Raw genomic sequence first — 22,804 nt, forward strand, 5'->3', positions numbered from 1 at the left:
TAACAAAGGGAGCTCACTTCCACATGTGTTTACACCCTTAAACGCAGGTTCGGGTTCTCTGTGCTGTCACCAGCCCTCACCTGGGGGAAGCTGCCCCCCATGAACTCTGGCCCATCTTGCTGTCACTGAGTCTGAAGTGGCCCCATGGCTTTGTGTTGCTGACCCTCTTTCTTGTCCCTGTCTTCCCCCAGTGCGAGTGAACATTCGTGACAACTTGACTTGCCTCAGGGTTGGTTTGCGCGAGACCGTACAGCTAACATGGCATTTTATTAATAGAAATCAAGTGTATAAATGTTTGTTATTAAAGACTCCTCTTCCCCCCATGGTTTATTCTGTCTTGCTTGAGATGATTCAGGGTGTCTTTTAAAAAAAATTTTTAAAGGAAAATGAAACAAAGAAAACCCATGGAAAAGATTTATGCATTTGGTTGAGGGGGAGGGGGAAATTAAACTTCTCATAATAGTTTTTAAATTAAATTTTGTATTCATCCAAATCCTTTCCTTCTCCACCCCTTCCTCTGATATTCCCTCACTCATTAAAACAGGATTTTGATGGTATTCGCAGGGAAGCTGATTTACTGGAATAAAGAAGTTCTTTAAGTTTTAGGTTTTGGACCATTCCCAGTGTGTCTGAACCCGGGTTTCAGATTTTACTGGCATTTTGTTGGCAGAGCAGTCTTTGGAGCCTGTCCTGATTTGAGCATGTTTCCTGACACCTTTGGCGGTATGGTACCATGTTTTTTAGATTTAAAAAAAGTTTAAATAGAAAAGCATATATAAACATATACAGAACATTGATTATAAAATGTCAAGCAAAATAAAAGGGCAATAAAAACTCTCAAAAATTAACAAATGGGAAGCACTTTCTTTTTAAAGGGGCAGGAGAAGGCAAGATGAAGACAGAGTTCCCAGGAGAGGAATGTTCCAGGAGCCCCAGGAAAAGCTGACCTTGCATCTGTGCTCGTTGTCGTCTCCGTGCACAAGTGTCCCTTTGAAATGGGTGAGGGCACTGCGCCGGGTGTGAAGTCAGTACCTGCAGTCGTTGGGGCACAGACAGCATCCACCTGCGAGGAAGGGACAGCTTACGGAGGCGAGGGCGGAATGACAGGACCCTGTGGGGTTGGAGGAGTCTCCAGGACAAGCCGCAGAGGGAATCCTTTGCCCCGCCCCTCATCCTGGGCCTAAAGGGACAAGAGAGGGAAAAGTATGTATTTCCCAGGACCCTTTGGAGAATCCCTGAGTGTAGAGGTCGAGACCCCACGTTGGAAGAGCCCCTGAATCCTAAAGCTAGTGTCCCTCTTCATGGGGATACCCAGCGAGCGTCTGCGCACAGACCAGGAGCAAGGCCAGGTGCTCACTCCTAGTGTCTTTAACGTCATCCTAGAGATAGCAGCCACTTCGCATAGACGGGAGAAGCCTGGCAGAGGCGTCAGTACTGAAACGGAAGTAGAACTCTCTCCGTCTGCAGTTGATGGGATCGTACGTCTGGAAACCTCCAGAGTCAGTGGTGGAATTAACTGCAACAAAGGGATTTGGCGAGGGAGCCGGATACCAAGTATCCTGCCTGCGTGAGGCCCGACCAGGGGCCTCGGGGCCGCAGAGCAGGGTGGGAAACAACTGGGGAGGGTGGTGGGGAAATGACTGTTTGAAGGGGAATCTGTTGCAGAACTGGATTCGGAACCAGGTTTAGTTTATGGGGCCATAAATCCAGCGCATCATGGAGCAAAGTCCTGCATGAAAGAAAGGCGCCCCTGTCCCACTGAGTGGAGAGTTAAGCTGGTGCTAAGCTTTCTGGTCCGGCGGCTCTGGCAGGCTGTTTGACCTCTGGCAGGGCAGGGTCCGAGGAAGGATCCGGAGAGGACTGAGCCTTGCGGGGGAGGGGGGCAGGGCGATATCCAGGGCAGCAAGCTGGTGAAAGAAGCGATGGTTTGGAGGCCAGCTGGCAGGGGCAGGGAGCTCTTCGTCATAATTACCCTTGAGCGGCGAGGGTGCTGGGGTGGAAACAGGGCCCGGTGAGGGCCTGAGTGGTGGGGCGGAGCTGCCCTTCTCAGAGGAGGGGGGTTCACTGCCTTTGTGTTCTTTGTCCGCCCAGATGTTTCAGCAGCCCCTCGCTCCGTAGGTAAGGAAACTGCCTACGGTAGTATTTTATGTACCTTCGCGGAGGAAAGCTGGGCATATTTGCAACAAAAATGTGTAGAGCAGGGAAGACACCTATGGAGACACAAAAGGCGGCGCTAATGAACTCTGGCACAGACGTGGTGTCCTGTTTCTAAAAAAATGAAGACGACTGCTTCTGTTCTTTAAAAAAATGCAAGAACTCCATTTTGATTTTACACTTTGGGTCTACATTTTCATAACTTTCCCTAAAATGTCTAACCCCCAGGACCATCCAGCTCACACAACTGGAAGATGCATTATGAGAAACTGGGGCATTTCTACCTTCAGACTCTGTTTTGGTAAAGGAAGGGATTCCTTGACAGTGACCCAGGGAGTGGGACTCAGAGCCAGGCGACCCTGGTTACCACCTGGGCCTCGCCAGGCTCTTCAACCCGTGCAGCCCCCACTTCCTCACCAGTGAAAGGGGGCCACGTGGCAGTGAGCACCACAGGGGCCACCAGTGTTTCCGAGTGAGAAAATCGCTCACACCAATGGCCCCGCACATGTCGGGTGCTCAGCACGTGGAGCCGCTGGGTTCCATGCAGCCTAGAATCCTGTGGCACTTTGAGTACCCGAAGATCCCATTCTCTACCTGCAGTTGGAGATCCATGGCTTATCCATTGATTAATTAGTTCACAAGGCCTCGGAGAAATCTTAAAGTGGCTGGAAGGAAAATGGTGCTGTGTTGGCTGGTGTACTGCTGCCAGGAAGGAACCTGTTGTGTTGGGGCAGGAGTCAGCAGGGCAGTGATACAGGAGAGGGACGGGACCGGGCCCAGTCCTTACCGTGCTTCACAGGGCTGCAAACCACTCAGGCCTGACATCCGGGGACCACGAGTGAAGCCACCCTAGGGGAACAGAACACTGACGGGGGCAGGGCCTGGACCAAGCCTTGACCTTGTCCCAGAGGCACTGTCTGGTGTCCACTTTCCACCCTACTGCCAATCCTTGACTCCCTGCTCTCTACCACCAGCTACCACCTTAGCTACAGGAAGTGACAGCTCTTGATGCACAGGCTGTTCCTGTGTTACCCTGGAGGATGTGAGAAGAACGCAGCACTTCATTTCAGTGGTTGTGGTGGCCACAGGAAAAGCTATTGACACTTGATGTCACAGCTCTGGGGATTTTTCAAGAAAGGTTTTATTTTTTTTAAGTTGTTGAGAAATACCTTTTGGCGCAGTGGTTTCAGAACATCGGGCTTTGGACCAGCTGCATTCTAATCACCTCGGACACACCCAAGCTCTGGCCCTGGAGACTGGGATTCTGCAGGATTAAGAGGGGTCTTAGCCTCTGTTTGCTTTGATTTGTTCTCTGAAGCTGCACATGTGCTCTGGTGTGCAGCTTTGTTAGAGGACTCTGTGGTTGAGGCCCTTCATTTATGGGGCTTAGTCATTCCTAGGAAACATGGAGTCAGCTGTCAACATTGAGTTAAAGTATACTGCAAAACATCTAAATATGTTCTCACCTATTTCTGAAGTTTTAATGGAAATAATTGAGGGGAGTCTTAAAATGGGTGCCTCTGTGACTCCAGCACTGTTGGTAAACACGAGGAGTGTTGGGAGACCCGGGTGTTCTGGTCGATCTCTGCCAGACGTGGCCCAGACTTCCAGAGGAGGTCTGAGGTCTGTCCAACCGCAAAGTCCGTCCGGGGCGAAGGTGCAGCCTCAGGCAGGTTCTTTGGCGTCAGTTCCTGACCCCCAGGCCGTGTGAACGCACTCACTGCCTCGTTCCCCATGGGTTGCAGGTTCCCATGGAATCACCCTGTAGGGTCACTGGCTGAGACTTCTGCTCAGTCTCGTTGGAGGGCAGAACCTCAGTGGGAAGAGCGTGGACCCACAGAAAATGAAGGGGAAATATTTGTATTCTTTGTAATGAAGTAAATTATGCTGATATTTAGATATGTTAAAGACAGTATAAAAAATTTCAAATATCCCTTGTGAGCACTGGAAATAATAGATAATAATAAACAGATTTCAACAGCACATTAAGAAAATAATATACCATGGTCAGATTTTTCTAAGAGTGCAAGGTTGGTTCAATATTAGAAAAATTAATAGATTTATAGATATAGTAATTCATTAACATATTAATAGACCTAATGATTAAAAATGTATGGTTATTACCATAGATGCTAAAAGAGCATTTTATGAAATTCAACATCTTGGTAAATACATTTAAAAAATAGGAATTAATGGGTATTTTTTAAAACATGATCGCTTAGATGTCCTAATTATAACATCTTAGTGGGAAAACCCAAAAAAGTGAGGGTTCTTCTAAGATCAGAAACAAGGCAAGGATGTCCAGCTTCTCTGCTTGTCCTTAACATTACACTGAAGTCTCAGCCAATCCAAATGGACAGAGGAGGTCAGCCAGAGGCATAACTGAAAGGGGAGAAAAACCAGCTCTCCCTGCACGTGCCGTAGTGGTACACGTGGGAAGCCTCAGAGAGTCAGTGGTCCTCTAAGTCACGCAGTGAAGGGATTTCTTAGGGAGGATGAATGGACATCCAGAAAGAGTCCTTCTATACACACACCATAACCAAGGAAGGCTATTGTATGCATTTATAACAGCAACAAATAAGATACAGTACCTAAGAATGTGTTTAGCAAAAAATGTGCAGAATTGACATGAGCTAACTTTAAAATGCATCTGAAAGACACAAAAGTGGCCTGAACAAATATAAGACATGCCTTGCTCCTTGATAAGACAACTCAGTATCACAAGGATGTCAGTTCTCCCCAAGGACAGTGGACTGGAATGCACGTGCATGAACAATGATGACTTCACTGTACTAATCAGTGGGAATGGTGGACACCGCTGAGTGAGCATATGTCCTGTGTGGCTGTCTCATTCAAAATGACTGAGTAGAGCAATGAATGAATCTGCATCAGATTTTGCATTAAGCTTGAACATTCCTCCAGGAAACCATTCAGGTGATTAGGAAGGCCAAAGCTATGGGCAACGGATGATTGGCAGCTTCAACAGGACAACGTGGCCGCTCATGCATCGCATCTTTTGCAAAGTTATTTTTGGCAAAACATGGAATCACCCAGGTGACTCAGCCCCCCTACAGCCCAGACTTGGTGCCCTGTGACTTCTGGCTTTTCCCAAAACTAAAATCAACCTTTGAAAGGGAAGAGATTTCAGACTGTGGATGAGATTCAGGAAAATACGACAGGGCAGCTGATGACGATTGGGAGGGCCGTGTGAGGTCCCAAAGTGCCTACACTGAAGGGGACTGAGGCATCATTGTCCGATATACAATGTTTCTTGTATTTTGTATCTTCTTCGATCAGTGTCTCTATTGTATGCATTTATAACAGCATGCTGGATACCTTCTGGACAGGCCATATAGACATAAAAAACACTGTGTGTGTGTACACACACATATACCCGGTAAACATTTGAAAACTGCACATGCAGAAAGAAGGCAGAGAGAACAAGCACACTGAAATGCCATCTCTATGTACCAGACTGGCAAAAGCCGAGAAGCGTGGCACCACGTGGTGTCGGAGAGGCTGTGTGGAAACACATGTCCCGTACTCACTGGTTCACTGGTGATGGAGGGGACTTTGGGGGTCTCTGACCCGGCTCTGTACGTGTCTGGCTCAGCAGCCCACTTTGGGAATTTACACCTCGAACAGCAGAAAAATACTCGCGAACGAGAGGTTCATTGTCATTTTGGACACCACCCAGTGCCTACCCATCAGAGAGTGCTTGAATAAGCCATGCTTCATTCACACAGTGGATTATTACTCAGCTGTAGGAAAAGTGAGGAAGAGCTCTGTCAACTCAGAATGTTTCCAGGCTAGAGTAAGTGGCGGGGGCAGGGGGAAGCAAAGGAATACCTATAAAATGGTAACTTTCTCTAAGGAAGAAAGGGAAATAAGCAAACACGCATGAGTCTGTGCAGAAAGGAACAACAGGAAGAATAAACCAGGAACTAGTGACGTTACTTGGATTGTTACAGAGAGGAGAGGCGGGGGAGCTCCAGGTGGGCGGGTTGAGCGGGGAAGTGTGGGGTTTCCCAGAGTGTGCGTCTCCCTGCAGTTCTGACCCTCGGAGCCAAGTTTAAAATGACAGAGAAGCAGGGATTGGAGTGGGGACCCTATAGTGGAATACAGAAGTACAGTCCTGGCTGGTGTAGCTCAGTGGATTGAGCACTGGCCTGCGGACCAAACAACCGCAGTTTGATTCCCAGTCAGGGCACATGCCTGGGCTGCGGGCCAGTTCCCAGCAGGGGACGCACAAGACACAACCATACATTGATGTTTCTCTCTTTCCTTCCCTTCCCCTCTAAAGACAATAACTAAAATCTTCAAAAAAAAAAAAAAGTACAATGAAGCCTAACCTTAACTCACACGAACAGCACGACTGCCCTAAAGTGAAAGAAGAGGGAACAAGCCCAAGGAACTTTTAAACATAATATTTACTGTATCTTCTCAGGCTAAAGAGAAAAGGAACTGTACGTAAATATCGAACCCTAGTTAGGAAGTTTGCTTTTCACAGTAGCACGGGTCATCAATTCCGAAACCACTCTCTGTGTGTTATAGTGTTGAGCAAATAAGTAAATACATTTGAGGTAGTGCAAGCCAGGTTTCTTATTACTGGGGAAGGAAGTTACAAATTTAGAAAGGGGGGACTAGAGTGAACCTTGTGTTGGATCAGAATTAGAGTTTTCAGTGAATTCACGGCTTTTAAGGTAGATGGATTGATGTATGGATGGGAGGGAGAGGGGAAGGGAGGGGAGGAGGGAGACTTTCTGGCTATTTTCTGGCACCCAGATTTGTTTTATAAATACTGTTCTCCACTAAAATGAGCCAAATCTCATTGCATAAATGGCTGATTCCAGGGCTGGGGGCTGAGAAAGTTCAAAAGGATCCTGGAACCTCTTCTTAAGCCACAAGTAAGGAAGTGCTAAGAGGTGACCAAAGTGTCTCAGTGGGACACAGATACCAGTTTGAGGAGCGTCCATTCACCCGATCCAGGGCAACTGAGCTTCAAAATAAATAGTGATAGGCAAGTACATACCCTATCGAGTAAGAATCCCTAAGTCCATTCTGATATGAATAAATAAATAAATAAAGATAAATAAGGGGGGAGAAGAAAAGGCTCTCACAATAGTAGCCCAACAAGTAAATATGAAAGAAGTGATAGAATCAGGAAATCACTACTGAGCAGTCCCCAAGAAAATACAACTACTCGTCCACAGATGTAAAACTCGTGCCCTGAATTTCATGAGAAACATTTATCTTTCCACAAACATTTATTAATTACAAGGAGAAAAACAGTAACTTCACGGTGGAAAGACCTGGCACACTGCAGTTACCCAAGTGGATCAGAGTTAAGTCACCACTTTCTGTGTGGTAGTACTGAGCCAATATTGGTTCACCTATTGGGACAAATGCACCTCTGTCATATGAGGTGCTGATAATAGGGAGACTGAGGAGAGACTGGCAAGATATATGGGAAGGGAACTCTGTCCATTCTGCTCAGTGTTTCTATAAACCTAAAGCTAAAAAATGAAGTCTAGTAATTTAAAAAATACTGTGTCATGACACACGAATATGCGTGCACTGGAAATGTGTCATGCAGTTTTGCTAAAACACAGCCACACTTTCTCACGCACATAATCCCTGTGGCTGCTCTTCGGCTGGTACCTCCGGGTTGGTATTTGCAGCAGAGAACATATGGCTCACAGACTAACACGGGACACTGGCAGCCGGTAGGCGCCATCGCCCAGCCTGGAGGCAGGCCGCACAAGGACCCCAGTGCGAGGGACAGGCATGGCCTGTTGGGTGAGTTTCAGGAACGTCACTGCAGTTGGTGGCCTTTGTGTTGTAAAGCTGTGATCTCTTGGAAAGGGAGGAGATGATTCGCTGCTGAGCAGGTGGGGCGTCCCTAACCTATTTGAAGAGAACTTGGGTTTTCAGAACTTTTTTGAATAGTATATTCCCTGATTATAATAGGAATGTACTCTAGGTGTGGGGATATTGGGAAATCCAGGCAAGTGTAAAAAAGCTAAAAACCACTTGAAATGTTACCACCCAGAGATGACATAGAACAACATGAAGGGTGTGGAGATTGTCATATAATTGTGCCTCCACCTCCTGGGAGTGGTCCCCGCCTGGGCGTGCCCTGGAGTCTTCCATCAGCGCTGGCACAGAGGGGTGCTGGCCCAGGCAGACTGGGCTGGGGTGCTGCTGCGGGCAAGCCCTTCTCAGGTGTCAGCGTGATGAGAATGTCTGCAACTGTGTGTCCGCAGCATCATCTTAATACCGCGAGTAAGGGATTTTCTCATTGTCAGAAACTTAGTCTGTAATATATATCTGTGTGTGTGTGTGTGTGTGTGTGTGTGTGTGTGTGTGTTTTAATGGGGGAAAGTCTAAGAGAATATACACGTTCAGTAAGAAGAGGAGACAATAGCAGTGTCTCCTGAAAGTGAACCCAGAATCAAATGACGATTTTAATGTCTTCCTTATGTTCTGTGTGATCTCAGGAAGGCAGATTTTTGAGACGGACTTCTGTGAATGGCTTCTTTTCTGCCTTGTACATACCTGTATTTTTAAAGTCATTGTGCTCCTTAAAGTAACCACAGCTGATATTTTGTAGCTGCACGTGGGCTTTCACACCCCGATCAAGTTACCTCACGGCGTCCAGCAGGCGTTTGCCCGTGTCACCAGAGTTCGGTGACATCCGCTCTTTCACGTGGGGCTCTGTGACTTGCTCCCATCCCTCCGTCACTGTCGGTGTTGATCCCGACCCTCACGGCACAGTGCTGCGGCGGGTCCCTGTGCCCAGGTCCTCTCATCTGCCTCTGGTTCCTCTTGGGTGTTAGTCTTAAAAGCACAGTCACCAAGCCCGAAGGCGTAAATTTACAAGGCTCTCTCTCATTCCACATGAAAAGACTGGTTTTAAGAATTTCTGCTCATTAATTACTATCAAATAAGCTCTTCATAGTAAAATCGGGCTACAGATAGCTGTGGTTTTCTTCTTTATTTTTAAAGTGATCTTTAGTTCTATTCTTAGAAGTATTTATGAATTATTAATGACAAATTTTATATATGAACATAAAAACCATGCTTCCCCGCCCTGGCTGGTGTAGCTCAGTGGATTGAGCGCAGGCCTGTGAACCAGAGGATCACGTTCGATTCCCAGCCAGGGGCCTGGGTTGCAGGCCAGTTCCCTGCAGGCTATTTCCCAGCAGGGGAAGCACTAGAGGCACCCCATTGATGTTTCTCTCCCTCTCTCCTTCCCCTTTAAATAGATAAATAAATAAAAACTTAAATATATATATATATTTTTAAAAAACCACAACCATGCTTCCCCCAAAAAATTTTCAAAATAATTTTAAAGGTAACTTAATCATGTTAAACAAAATTTTAAGAATGCAGAAAAGAGATTTTGTCAGCTCTCACTCCCTCTCTTTCCTATGAACTTTACATACTTGGAGTAAAAGTGTGTGTAGTGTTCACATCCTGCTCGTTTGATGTAACACTCCATTGTGAGTATTTCTTCCGTGTTGCTATGGAGTCTTCGTAACTGCGATTTTTAATGCCTCCAAATGACTGCACCGACTTCACATACCATAACCGACACAGCCGTCCCTCTGCTGAACACTGAGGTTATTTACACGTTTTCACTTGTACAGCACTGTGGTCCAGGTGGACCGTTTCCTCAGGTTAAAGGCCCCAGAGAGGATCGACTGGGTCTAAATTTAAGTTTTCATTCCTTCCGAGTTTTCACTCATTCATACCGGCCTGTCGTCTAGGTCGGTCTTAATTATTGAAATGTGTTCCGACGACCACATGATATTCAGTGTGTTCCCATGGGCAGGGCGCCCAGTAGGTGCTGTGGTGTCCTTAGGAACCAAAGGGGCCGGGGCACTGTCCCGTCTGTGCGGGCCGCTCGGGTCTGTGGACGTTTCAGACAGAACGACACTTTCCTTGCGTGCCCGGCTGGTCCTCCAGTGGACGTGCTCGGCCGCCACTCACGGGAGCCTTCTGCTCCACAGCCTTTGCCAACAAGGAAAGAAAATACACAGAGGCAGGGAGGTAATCGTGTTACCCCCTCCTTTTTTTCCTCTTTCTGTTTCCTTCTGTGAGAATATCATCAAGTCAGGATGGAAATGCATTTATGGTGCCTCCTTGCTGCTGAAGCGAACTCCAGCGACTTCCCTGGGAGATGCACGGTGGACAAAGTCCACAAACGCTTCTTTGTTGGCCGTGGCCGTGCGGTTTGGCCCCCAGAGTTATCTCAGATGCACAAATAAATCTGGCGGCCCCCAGTTGTCTCCGGTTCAGCCTCGCCCGCTCCCCTGTCCGCCTCCCTCCTCGCAGTTTCCTCTTGGCCTTCAGCGGCACCAGCCCAGCCTTCGCATCAATATGCCCTGTTAACTGCTGCCAAACCTCCGGCAGTTTTGTGCATATGTTCGCCTAATCATTTCTCTTTGTTCTGGGAGCCTGCGTTTAGTCTCTGAGCATCCCCCGCCCTTGCCCCCAGTTTGGCCATGGCCGTCGCTGCGTGTCGCACGCGACTGTCTACTTGCTGCCTGTTTAATGAACATCCTGGGTTGCCTGCCCCAGTGGGAGCCTCCGCGGTCCGCTCCCAACCTTCTAAATCACGTCCCTTCCACAGGCATTCCTGAGCCCCTCCCGGAGAGCCCTCGGCCTTGACCAGGTGAAGGGCCGCAGGACCCTCCCGGCACGGACAAAGCTTCCTTCTCAGGCCTCTCTGCTGGTGCAGCACAAGAGAAGGACACTTTCTTCTTTGGAGCCGGACGGTGTCTCGGCCTGTCGGTCTCAATGGGTCATTCATGGTGTCCAAGAGAAATACCTCCGGAGCTGTATTTCATGGGCAATGGAAGGGGGCCTGGCCTGCGGGTGCGGGCAGCCTTCTCGCTGGGAGTGCCCTGTGCCCAGGGCCTGGCCGGCCCCTGCCCAACAGGCCAGCTCATCTCAGCAAGAAAAGGGGTCTCCGGGCGCCTCCTCCCCGGGCCTGCACACGCTGCACACAGCTGTGCGAGCCAGGGCACGCAGATGGTGTGTGGTTTTTCTCTGCTCTGAAGGACTTTTCTTCTCTCACCATTCTCGCAGTCCCACCCCGTTGCCTGAGCCCAGAGGAGAGGACGAAGAGCTAGCTACTCAGGGCGTGGACTTTCTGTACAGCCCTTCCTCCTTGGCACGGGAGTACTGGGGGTCCCTGGCAACTGTGATGGGGACCTGTGTTTATGCAGAACACCAGCTCTCCCTCATCTGCACCCTTGCCTCTTTCCACCCCCAGAAAGTATTTCAAAGAGGCCCACGCAGCTGCCCTGGCGGTGGGCAAACCTGGGTTTTGCTGTGTTTAACAAATCCTACCACGCACTCTGCCGCTCGGTGTCTGGTCAGCAGCTCCCAGGAGTGCAGTGGAGAAAGCGTCTGCACAGGCAGCTGGCACGTGCGGAGTGTGGCCGGGAGGCAGCTCACCGAGGGAGGGTAACCCTTTCCTTTTCAGAAAGCAAGTGGCCGGCGCCTCGTTTGGTAGGGATGCAGTGCATGTTTCTACCTATCCCCCGAAGGGAAGTTTGTATTCTTTTAAATGAAACCATTTTAAAAGCAGAACTCAAGCCTAAAATGATCCAAGGTTTTCCCAAGTTTTCAGAAGGTGTAGATTTATTTACTATAGTTAAAACATAATTAGTTCTCAGGGGACAGTGTATCTTTTAAACGGCTTTATTGCCACCATATTGGTTTTCTGAATAATCAGAAACTTCTGTTATGATTATGTTCTGGGGTTCCACCAGAAACGCACTGTAAGTAGAAACAAATGTCAGGAATTGTTAGTTGTCACTCGAAGGAGGGACACCACATCAGAAAGACCTTGATGGGGCACATTCTGGAGGAACAGCGCCGAACAGCATCCTAGGTAAACTGGGTAGCAGCTCACGGGGCAGGTGCACGTGCCCCCCCCCACCTCAGTCTCCTGGGCTGGGAGTGGGGGTGGTCCCTGGAGAGCCGGGAGGTGGCCTTTTCCACCCGCAGACTCACTAAGGAGTGTAAACAATGCCCCCCACCTTGAAGGACCTCCTGCCCGAGTCCCCGTTCTGGCTGACCAGTCTTTCCCACCATTTGCAGGTTGATGTTTGAGATGCCGCAGGAAATGGGTTTAATCGCCATCGCAGTCCGCCAGACACAAGGCAAAGGTCAGTCATCTTTTGTTATCGTTTGGGTTGCGTCTGTTTTCTAAAACCCTGACTCTCGTGACCCAAGAGCCGATTGATGGAGTGTGCCAATCCTCGGGTAACTCCAGGTAGAAGCCGTTTGTTTTCACGCCCCGCCCACCCCACAGGCCGAAAGGGGGAGGAGGGATGAAACTGATTGGAGATTGAGCCTTTACAGAATTAAAGCATCCTCCGAAACTGAGATGTCACTTACTCACCTGACATCTGCTTGTGCTTGTGGTGGTTTTCACACTTGGTTACCTACATCTTGTAAATTTTACTTTCTGATACAGAATAGGCTTTGTAGTTGGTGACTCATAACTATGTTATAGAGACACGTATAGTCCCCCAGGTTCCTTGTGAGGGGCTGTCTGTGTCACTCCTGAGGGTCACACAGAGGGGCCTCTCATCTGCCAGCCCCTACCCCAGCTGGCACTGCAATTTGCATGCAGTGGGGTGCAAGTGGTGCCCCTTCACCCAGTGACCCAGGAAGCAGAGGGCTGCTCAGAGCTTCCGCCACCTGCTGACCCTGGGGGCAAGAGCCCACATCCTCCCAGAATTCCCTGTACCGAGGGCAGATTCTGGGGTCGGTGGTCATGCGGGAGGCAAGCAGCCCCTGGCCCTCCCCACCCCCAGCTGGCACCGGGCTGACCCCCGAGTGCCGGAACTGACGGACTCGTCTGCCGTTCTCAGAAGGAGTAAAGGAGCGAGGAATCCAGTTCTCTGCTTCTTTCTCTTAAACATTCCTTTGAACATGAAGAGAAAAAACTTCACTTTACCAAAAGCTGTGTGATGCAATATGGTGGTTAAAAAAGAGAAAAATTTTGATTAGCTGTGTCTCCTGTTTTGATCACTTTATTGTCCTGACTTCTGTTTTAAGAGAAATAACAACTCGGAGCGTTAGGTTCAGGGATCACGATTTACATTCAGCTTCCTTTTTTTAAATAACAGTGAGATACGATTCACACACTAGGCCATTCTCCCATTCAAAGCGTACAGTTGTGTGGTTTTTAACCCATTCACAGGGCTCTGTGACCGTGAGCACAATAAGAACCATTTCTAAAAAGGGGCTTCCAGGAGCTCTCCTGGACTAGCGCCAATTTGGGCTCTCATCTCCGTCTCCATTCCGCCTGCGTTAAATTGCCATGTGGTGAGAACTCGTTTGAGAGTGATGTCCTGATGCTGTGAGAACTCCAACCACCCAGGCATAAACGAGAGACTTGTTCAGCAGCAGAGCTTCGGATGTTAAAAAGCTGCTCTGTTCCTGAGTGAACCCCAGAACATCCACACGGCTTCGCCAGCCCTGGTTTATTCCCAGGGGACGCGTCTTCAGCCTGTGGCTCTGAATCCTTGGGCCCGTTGCTTGGCACAGGGTGCACCTGAGTCCGTTCGCGTGGCACAGTGGCCAGCTTCCCGGTGGGGCCTGTCTTCCAGGGCGAGGAAGGAACGCATGGCTGAGCCCCGTGGGATGCGCTCTTTCCACACTGCTGGTCTGCGTCCCGCTGAGGTCCCCCCTGGGGCAGAGGATCCCGTTCGTCCAGCACCTGATGTCCCTGGCTGTGGTGGAGGCGGTCAGGTCCATCCCCGGGTACCAGGTACGTGCCGTCCCCTCCCGCTGCGTCCCGCTTGGCATGCAGACGCTGGCTCGGGGTGCCTGGTGCAGGCATCTGCCTGGACACCGGGTGCCGAGCCCGGGCCCACTCTCCGCAGAGCCGGCGGCAGCGTTCAGTTTCAGCAGCACCGCCGGTCCTGTGGCTGCCCCGCCCACCAGGGTGCGCTCCTCCCTGGATTCCCACTCTGTCCTCTTGTCAAGCAGCCGGGTGAGGGCGACATTTTTTAAAAAATCAAAACACTGGACTGGATGGGGCTAATTCTCTCTGTTTTCTGGTGAAAAGGCTTATTTAGAGACCCCCAGAACATTTCTCAGTTCCTGCCCTCATGACCACGGCCTGCACTCAGCAGGGCTGGGCTGGGCTGCGGTGCTGCGAGTTCAGGTGCAGGTTCATCCGGGCCTCTCCGTCCCCGGCTGCAGGGACAGACTCGCCCGCCAGTCCTGTCAATCCTGTCGGGCCTGTGGCGTCGGTCATTGAGACAGGGAGGCGGCAGCGACCAACACCGTGACCGAAAACCTTTCCTCTGGTGCCTGGCCTCCACCGGCCATATCCCCCCTCTCTGCTTTTCCAGGAGGAGTTTCCTTTGGCCATAAAGGTGGGGGGGGGGCTGCCTTCTTCCCACCCGTAGCTCTTCTTTCTGTCAGGCCAGAGATGTGCATCGTGTTGATGCTGAGGCAAGACGCTGAGCTCGGGACTCAGAGGAGGCCCCTTGTCCGAGTGTGACGCAGGAGCAGGGCCCTCCTCGGCCCTCAAGTCCCCTCCACAGTAGCAGGGGGTGTGGTCTGGCTCGAGCCCCCAGCAGGCACACGGAAACAGGACAGTTGTCACCAGCACCCGGCGTCCTTGCCTCTGACGGGCTTTGGTGCCCCAGGCTGTCGCACACCTGCGTGGGCTCCACCTGCAGCCCCGACCAAGTGTCGTGTTGTCTGGAAGGAAGCAAAGGATGAGGTTCTGTCGTGGGGAGAAAAGGTGTTTTAACCCTGGCGGCAGGTTCATTAGTCTTAGGGAAAGAAGTGAAATGCTGAGCCTAGATCACATTAGCTTCTTCAGAGTTTTGATTTTGACCTTGTAGCCTCACTTGTTAACTTGGTGAGCTTTCCTTGCCGGCTGAGTGAGAAGGCGGTGCCAGGCGCTGGGCGCTGGGCAGCTTGCCCTCAGCAGCTCACGGTTGGGGAGGGGTCTCCATTGTCCTAAAGACACGGCCACCCAGGTCCAGGTCCTGTTTGAGCAGTTGTCCGACCCCCTAGATGATGGGCCTTCTGTTTGGATTGGCATTTAGTTCTGGCAAGACCCATTATTCACTTGCACAGTCCAGTCCAGAATGGTTCAGGTTCCCCCATCGTTAGTTTGTCCACGTCCTTCACAGCAGCCCCAGTCTGTCCCTGGCCAGACGTCACCGTCAGCACACACACCATGCCCAGTCTCTCTGGACAGGAGGCGGCATCACCGCGATGCTCACCGTTCCTTCCAGACCCCTTCATGCTGCTGCTCTTCAGACCGCCCTTGGGGTCCCCACAGGCTCCTGCAGCCCTGCCCCCAGCCCCACTTGTGCTCCCGCTCTGGGGGTGCCGATTGTCTACAACCTACATTGGCCTTCCTGAAACACCCGTGGCACTTCCAGTGTCTGAGCCTCTTGTATGGCGTCTCCAAGGATCGCTCCGACCCAGAATCGTTTGGGCTCCTGGTCTGTGTCCCACAGAGCAACCAGCCCCCTGAATGCAGGGCTGGAGCTGGCTGTTCGCTTTACACTCGAGGCCCATGACAGCCATTTGAATGGATGGCCGAGACCTCAAACAATGAGCATGGGCGGCCCTCCTCTTCATCATGGAGTGGCTGTCACTGCTCATCTGTGTGACCACCCAACTGAGCCAGTCTGAATGTGGGGAGTCACACAGGCGCCCGAGAGCAGGGCCCGTGCAGAAGCGGGTGCCGTCCCCAGAGGGCAGGGCTGCTCTGCACTTCCTCAGGGGGCCGTTCTCTGCCCAGCGGTCATGGGAGGCAAGTTGCCACTGACACGGCCAGTGGCAGTGTGTCATGTGGACACCACAACCAGTGTCCACATGACACATTTGCTACACCAGCATTTCTCCACCTTGTCACTGTGGACACTGGGGCCCCCACATCTTGGTTGGGGACCGTCCTGTGCACCGTAGGATGTGGAGCAGCGTGTCTGGCCTCTACATGTGACAGTATGTGACAGTAGGACTCCCTGAGGCTGTGACAATCAGAAGCGCCTCCCCATAGTGGCCAAGGTACCCTGGAGCAGAATGCCTCTGGTCCCCTCCACTGAGAACCCGATTCTAGACAGAAAAGAAGCAGCAAGCTCCTCCGTTATGGGGGGTGGTGAACACCCCACGTTTTATTTACACTTTTGTTCTTTTGTGCTCCTGTCTTTCTTCTCTTAGCCTAGAACGTTCTACCAGGCCAGGTGAGCTCGGACAAAAACAGAACAGAACCGTATTCTGAAGGCCTGGTGGGAGGGGGGACGGAGTTTGAGGCAATGGGCTTCAAGGGGGGTCGGGGGGACCAAGGAGTCTGTGTGGTTTTGTCTGTAAAGTAAAAGACACAGTTTTCCTTTTCACCAGTAACTTTATTGATTTGGGTATTTTGAGTATGTCAGCTGTCTCCCTCATGGTATAATGTCCATTGTTCTCAATTAATATCTCAACTGGATCACTATCAACTTCATTCTCCTGGTCTACTGACCATGGAGCATCGTCCTATGAGAAGTCTCCAGCACAAAACTTCACAAACCACTTTTTTTAAAGATTTTATTTATTTATCTTTAGAGGGGAAGGGAAGGAGAGAGGGAGAGAAATATCAATGTATGGTTATCTCTCGTGCGTCCCCTGCTGGGAGTGGCCTGCAACCCAGGCACGTGCCCTGATTGGGACAGAAACCGCTTTTGACACGTTTGATATTCATTGTACAAGTCTTTTTTATTTTTGCATTTCAGTTGCATTTTTACCTTTCTTGAAATAATATAGCATCATATGCTGAAAATGTTGTGTATTTTTTCCACCTTCAGCATTAAAATGCCTGCATAAAAAATTCACCAATTTTGATAAGTTTTCTTAAATGCATGCTGATATAACAGCTGTCACAATACAATCTAACAAAATTTATCTCGAATGAAGTTAAAGACAACTAAGTGCTACTAGGGCCATCGTACAGAAAAAAACCAAGCAAACTTTCTGGCCAGACCAATAATATGGAGCACCCAGGCTTGGTGTCAGAAAGTCCTGGGTTTCAAGCCCAGTCCTGCCATATCCTAGTGATGTGACCTCAGGAAGCCCTTGCAGTCAGTCCCTTTGTGCTTCAGTTTCCTCCTCTGTTCAGCAGGGTGACACTCCAGCCAGCCTAGGGAGTTGGTAGAGGTGATGCATGACTGGTGCTGCGATGCTGGGGCTCGGTGCTGGGGCTGCCCCCAGGGCACTGGGAGGCCGTCTGTTACTCTAGGGTTTCCGTCACCCGGGGACTGGTTTGTTGTACAAGGGGCACAGGCAGAGTTGTGCAGGGCTCACCTTCAGGACCAGCCGTTCAGGACCAGCTGGCCTTCTTCAGGGCCTTCTCTGGTGCTCCGTGAGGTAGGCTCCTCCTCGGAGCCCTCACAGAGTCCTGCCCGCCTTTTATAACCCTGGTTAGTTGAGGGCCAGCATGGGCAGCCTTGAGCCCAAGTATTGTTTTCTCCCTGCCCCCGGCCCTGCGCCTGATGGGTGCCCCAGGCTGGTGGGTGCCCCTGAGATACTGCACTTAGTCCAGCAGACAGGCATGTTCAGAAGGTGTTTCTGATGATGGCAAACAGCCATGGGGGTGGGGAGCATGATGGGATCGGAGCCAGAGAGACTGTTTAGGTCAGTCCCCTTCAGCCCCAAGGGGTGCCGAGACACCGGTTGTCCCAGAGACATGGTTCGAATTCTGAGAAAGACAAGGGGGTGAGCGCCTGTGTTTGAGAGTATTCCGTTCGTCTCCTTTCAGCTGGATGACCCCAGCTGGTCCCTCTGGGTCTGGTGATTGCTGGACTCATTAACATGCAGGTTTTCCTTTAGGATATCAATCTACGGGTGAAGTGGCCCAATGATATTTATTACAGTGACCTCATGAAGCTGGGTGGAGTTCTGGTCAACTCAACGCTTATGGGAGAAACCTTCTACATACTTATTGGTAAGTTTCTAAAGCCTTTGTGCCCCCCCACCCCCACACTTTTACACTAATAAAAAGAAACATGTTTACACATGGCCGTGTTGAGGGGGATGCGTTGTCCTACCAATCACTTTCGCTCCGGGTCTAGCCGTTGCAGAAGACAGTGTGTGTGCAGAACCAGCGGCTGGGTTGGGTGTGCGTCCAGGGGCGCTCGCCCCTGGCTGTGGCCGTGGCAACTGAATGGGCGTCATATCCGATGCCTTCGCTTACGCCTTTCCACACTCCTGCTTCTGTTGAGTCAGAAAACAACCCACGGTGAGATACCACCTCATACCTGTCAGAAGGGCTACTCTCGAAAAGACAAGAAACAAGTGCTGGCGAGGATGTGGAGAAAAGGGAGCCCCCGTGCACTGCTGGTGGGAATGCAGGCTGGTGCAGCCGCTGTGGGTGACAGTGTGGATGACGGTGTGGACGATGGTGTGGACATGCCTGGAAACGTTAAACACGGAGCTGCCTTATGACCCAGCGATTCCACTGCTGGGAATCTATCCAAGAAAATGCAAACTCTAACTTGCAAAAAACACGGGCAGCCCCGTGTTCACTGCAGTGTTATTTCCAGTAGGTCACCTGGGCATGAGGGAGGGCTGATGGTTGGATAGCGGGAAACACGTGCCCGTGTGTGGAAGCGCCGGCCGAGGGCCACTGGGCTCGTGCCTCCAGCTCCGCCACCCACGGGCAGGGCTGCTCTGGGCACACGGCTTATACCCTAAAAGCTCCATCTCCTATCTTTACGTGAATAATTGGGCTAGACACAGAGATTCTTATTCACGTATTTTTTTCATGGATGCAGAGATCCTTAAGTAGGGTGCACAGATGCCGAGGAGGCCCGTGGGGAGCCGGGGAAGCAGTCAGTGTGGGGGACACGCAGCATTTCCTGTGGGGAGAATCCAGAGCTGTTAGTGACCCCTGAAGGCCGTGGGCGGGGGCAAAGGGGGTGTCTTTGACCAGGAAAGATTCAAAGTCCCCAGGAGGGCCGCTCTCTGGTCCTTGGGAGGACCCAGCCTACGCGGACAAGAGCCACCGCTGCTCTTGCCCCAGCACTTTTAGTCAGTGATTGGCGAAGTCAGCGCCTGCGAGAGGATTTTCAGGTCCGGCCACGCTTCACTGCGAGACTCACGCCCTGAAGGTGTCGCAGGTGTGCGTGGTCTGCGAGAGGGAGCCCACAGCCCCTGTGGGTTCTGCCCTGTTGCTGGGGTTGTTAGGTTTTTCCAGGTGTAGCCTGCATTGCTGTATGTTTTTACAGGCAGGGTGTTTATAAAAAGCAGGAACATGCGGAGGCCAGTCAGCACTTCCCTGTGCACTGAGCACAATCACAGCACTTAGTGAAGAACCCCGTTGCTGCAAACGGCACTGCTCCGTGTGGGGAGAGCTGGGGGCGTTTTTTCCTCAGAGGCCCCGAAAACACTAGGGATAGTTCTCGCAGGGTTTCGCTGCTGGTTGAAGACCCCTTTGAGCTTGATTCGAGGCCTTGCTGAAAACTCGGGTCTGGCTTCTCCGAAGACTAACCCCCCCAGAGGGCGGTGGTGTTGAGTAACAGCAGAGAGAGGCCTATTCAGGCCCCGCTGCTGGTAACGCACTTTCCCGAAGCCTCAGTTCGGGAGCCTGTGAAGAGCCTGTGCATGTGGGTCGGCCCCTCGCCAGCAGCGTAAGCCCAGCACCCAGGTCAACCAAGGACAAAGTGTTAGAAGATGTGTTCTAGCCCCTGTACCATGACCAGCATTCGAAACCTCTGAAGCCAGAGTTTACTCCCAAGACCTGAATACAATTCTTTGTTTTCAAGCATGTGTCCCGTTATCCAAGCAGGAAAACAGGAGGCCGTGGGTGCTGAGCCGCAGTTCCGGGCCACACGGGGCACGGAGCAGGAGGCTGCGTCCCGCTCCTGGCCTCTGCTCCGTCGAGGCCCATCGGCAGCGGTCGGGTGGTCCTGGCTCGGTGAGGGCGGTGGAGGAGGGTGAGAAGGAAGATGGGCTGGGAGATACCTGCCGTTCCCTTCTGTTTGTTTTAATTTGTTATTAATTTTCCGATTGTTCAATTACAGTTGCCCCCCGGCCCACCCCTTCTCCCACATTCAGTCCTCCTCCCGCCCTGTTGCCCTTGCTTGTGGGTCCTTCATACTTGTTCCTGGACTTAACCCGCCCCCTCCCCTCTGGTCCCTGTCTGTTTGTTCCTTTTTACCGTGTCTCTGGTTCTGTGTTGCTCGCTTGTTCGTTTTGAACATCCTTCTCTAGGGCAGGGGCGACCAAACACACGACCTGAGGACGGGGGAGCAGGAAGTTGGCGGTAAAAGCCGTGCCTTTCTCCAGGTGGTTGCAGGAACGCGTGCCATCGCCTGTGGTCACGCTGCTCCTGGCTCCAGTGTTTGTTTGTTTGTTTTGGACCAGGCTGTGGGTTCAACGTGACGAACAGCAACCCCACCGTGTGCATCAACGACCTCATCACAGCGTACAACAGGGAGCACGGGGCGGGGCTGGAGCCCCTGAGACCCGACTGTCTCATCGCCCGGGCCGTGACCGCGCTGGAGCAGCTGATCGACAGGTTTCAGGACAGAGGGCCGCACGCCGTCCTCCCGCTTTACTACAGATACTGGGTGCACAGGTCAGTGCTGGCCGCACACCGCTGGGGCCCCTCCGGCGTCCGTGTCCGGCGTCCTGTGGCGAGAAACTCAGCACCGGTCTAGGTGACAGTGTTTCACCTTTCTGATGGAGGCCTGGGGGCACCACCTTGAGCAAGTCAGCTCCACCCGTAGGTCACAGGACCAGCTGGTCTCTCGTGCATCCTGGTGGGAAACATTGGGAGGACCCCTCTGCCCACCAGCACGTTTAAGTGACTAATTGTGAGGACACAGACAACTCTAAACTTAGAATATTCTAGATAACAATGGTCTTCCAAGCGGGATTCCCCCGTGGGCGGCAGCGGCCTCACCTGGGAACTTGTTGGGAGTACAGATTCCTGAGTCACACCCTGGATCTCCCGGATCAGAGGCCCTGCAACGGGGGCTCTAACAGATGCTCTGGGGGTGCCCACACAACCTTGAGTCTGAGAAGCAGCGGCGTGTGCCCAGCAGCCCCCCCCTTCGAAAATGCCAGTATCTTAAACCAGAAGGTGGAGCGTTGTGAGATTAAGGAGGCGCGACAGTGAAGCACAGTGTGTGGTTCACACCTAGGTCCTGGGTGGGAGGAGGCAGCGTGAGGAACATTAGTTGGGGGGGGAGGGGAGCCTGCCCTGTGCGTTCGGGGGTATTAGTGCATCCGGGGTGGGCTTTACGCGTGACAGTGGTATTACGGTTCTACAGGAGATGGTTCTTATTCTTAGGAGACACGGGATAAGGGATTTCAACATAAATGTCATGATGTCTACACCTTAAAAAGTGTGAGCATGTGATCCGTTGGTGTGAATTTAAGTAAAGGGAGAACATGAGGTTCATTGTACTATTTTTTCAGCCTTTCTATGCATTTGAAATTCTTCAAAATAAAAATGTTGGGGGTGGGAAATTCTGTACTTTTAAACTGTTAAAGGCGTAACTCAATAGGCACATTTGAAAAATATTCAAAAGGAGTTTAACTTGTTAGCTGATGTTGCCCACCTTTGTTTCCTAAGATGGGACTTTTCAGCTCAGCACCCTCCCCCCCAGTCTCAGCCAAACTCCGCCAGCGTTTCAGGATTTCTTAGAAGTGCAAGGGGGAGGAAGCGGGGCCAGCGGCCAGCCCGATCACCAGTTTGTGAGAGAGGCAGTTCCTCTCTCCCCATTGGCCTGGCCGTCACCCTGCTTATGCTAGTCACCCAGACAGCTCACAGCTCACTGAGAACCTGAGAGCTGGGCCACACACACCTGACTTTCCCCTGCCCCGCCTGAGGCAGCCCCATCCCCTCCAGTCCTGGTAATGACGTCATTGTCCCAACCAGCTGCATTACCTTCCCGGTGACCTCTCCCTGTGCTTCCTTTCCAGTGCCCAGCAAGTCCACCTGGGAAGCGCCGAGGGGCCGAAGGCATGGATCGTGGGCCTGGACGATTCTGGGTTCCTGCAGGTTCATCAGGAGGACGGCCAGGTGGTGACTGTGCATCCAGACGGAAACTCCTTCGACATGCTCAGAAACCTCGTCGTCCCCAAATTGCAGTAGTGCCTGTGCAGGAAGACGGCCTGGGGCTGGGGTGCTCAGCGAGGGCCTGGCGCTGGAGCAGGGCGGGGCAGGGCAGTGGCCGTGAGGACTCGGGACCGGCCTCCCGGGCACGAGGCTGCAGCGAGTGTTCCAATCGGGCTCCTGCCCTTGCCTCACCTGAGGATCTAGAAAACTGACTTAGAGGGGTAGGTGAGTTTCCTCCCCCTCGGTTTGCCTGTTAGTTCTTCCCTTTGGTGCTGTCGGGTGTCACTGCACTGGGTGTCGGACGATGACCTGGGTCGGGGGTAGACATGTGGGAAGATTCCTTCGGGGGAGCCCTGCAGCAGGTGTGACACTTTTCTCCCCTCTCGGGCCTGGGAGGTGTTTGTTGCTCCCCACCCCGAACTTCTTTTTACATGGAAGCCGCAGTGGAATCATTCAGAAGTTTCCCAGTGGTGGAGCCCTCTACCCCTAAACTATTAAAAAGCAAATCAAAGAAAGCTCAGGCTGGGGCCGGGGTGGGGGGTGGGGGCT

General features: G+C 51.7%; 1 protein-coding gene across 7 annotated transcripts in view; it reads left to right on the plus strand.

Annotated features, from left to right (window-relative positions):
* The window catches only part of HLCS (holocarboxylase synthetase), a 167,506-nt gene extending 144,702 nt beyond the window's left edge, over positions 1 to 22,804 (plus strand). For all 7 annotated transcript variants that reach the window (XM_053657920.1, XM_053657919.1, XM_053657918.1 and 4 more), the window contains 5 exons: positions 12,271 to 12,338; positions 13,791 to 13,951; positions 18,019 to 18,133; positions 20,554 to 20,767; positions 22,120 to 22,804. In XM_053657920.1, coding sequence (XP_053513895.1) covers positions 12,271 to 12,338; positions 13,791 to 13,951; positions 18,019 to 18,133; positions 20,554 to 20,767; positions 22,120 to 22,291 — 730 coding nt within the window. In that variant the 3' untranslated portion in view covers positions 22,292 to 22,804. The remainder of the gene's footprint in view (positions 1 to 12,270; positions 12,339 to 13,790; positions 13,952 to 18,018; positions 18,134 to 20,553; positions 20,768 to 22,119) is intronic.

This window comes from Artibeus jamaicensis, unplaced genomic scaffold (genome assembly GCF_021234435.1).
Source record: "Artibeus jamaicensis isolate MK-2021 breed Jamaican fruit bat unplaced genomic scaffold, CSHL_Jam_final scaffold_474, whole genome shotgun sequence".
Classification (NCBI taxonomy): domain Eukaryota; kingdom Metazoa; phylum Chordata; class Mammalia; order Chiroptera; family Phyllostomidae; genus Artibeus; species Artibeus jamaicensis.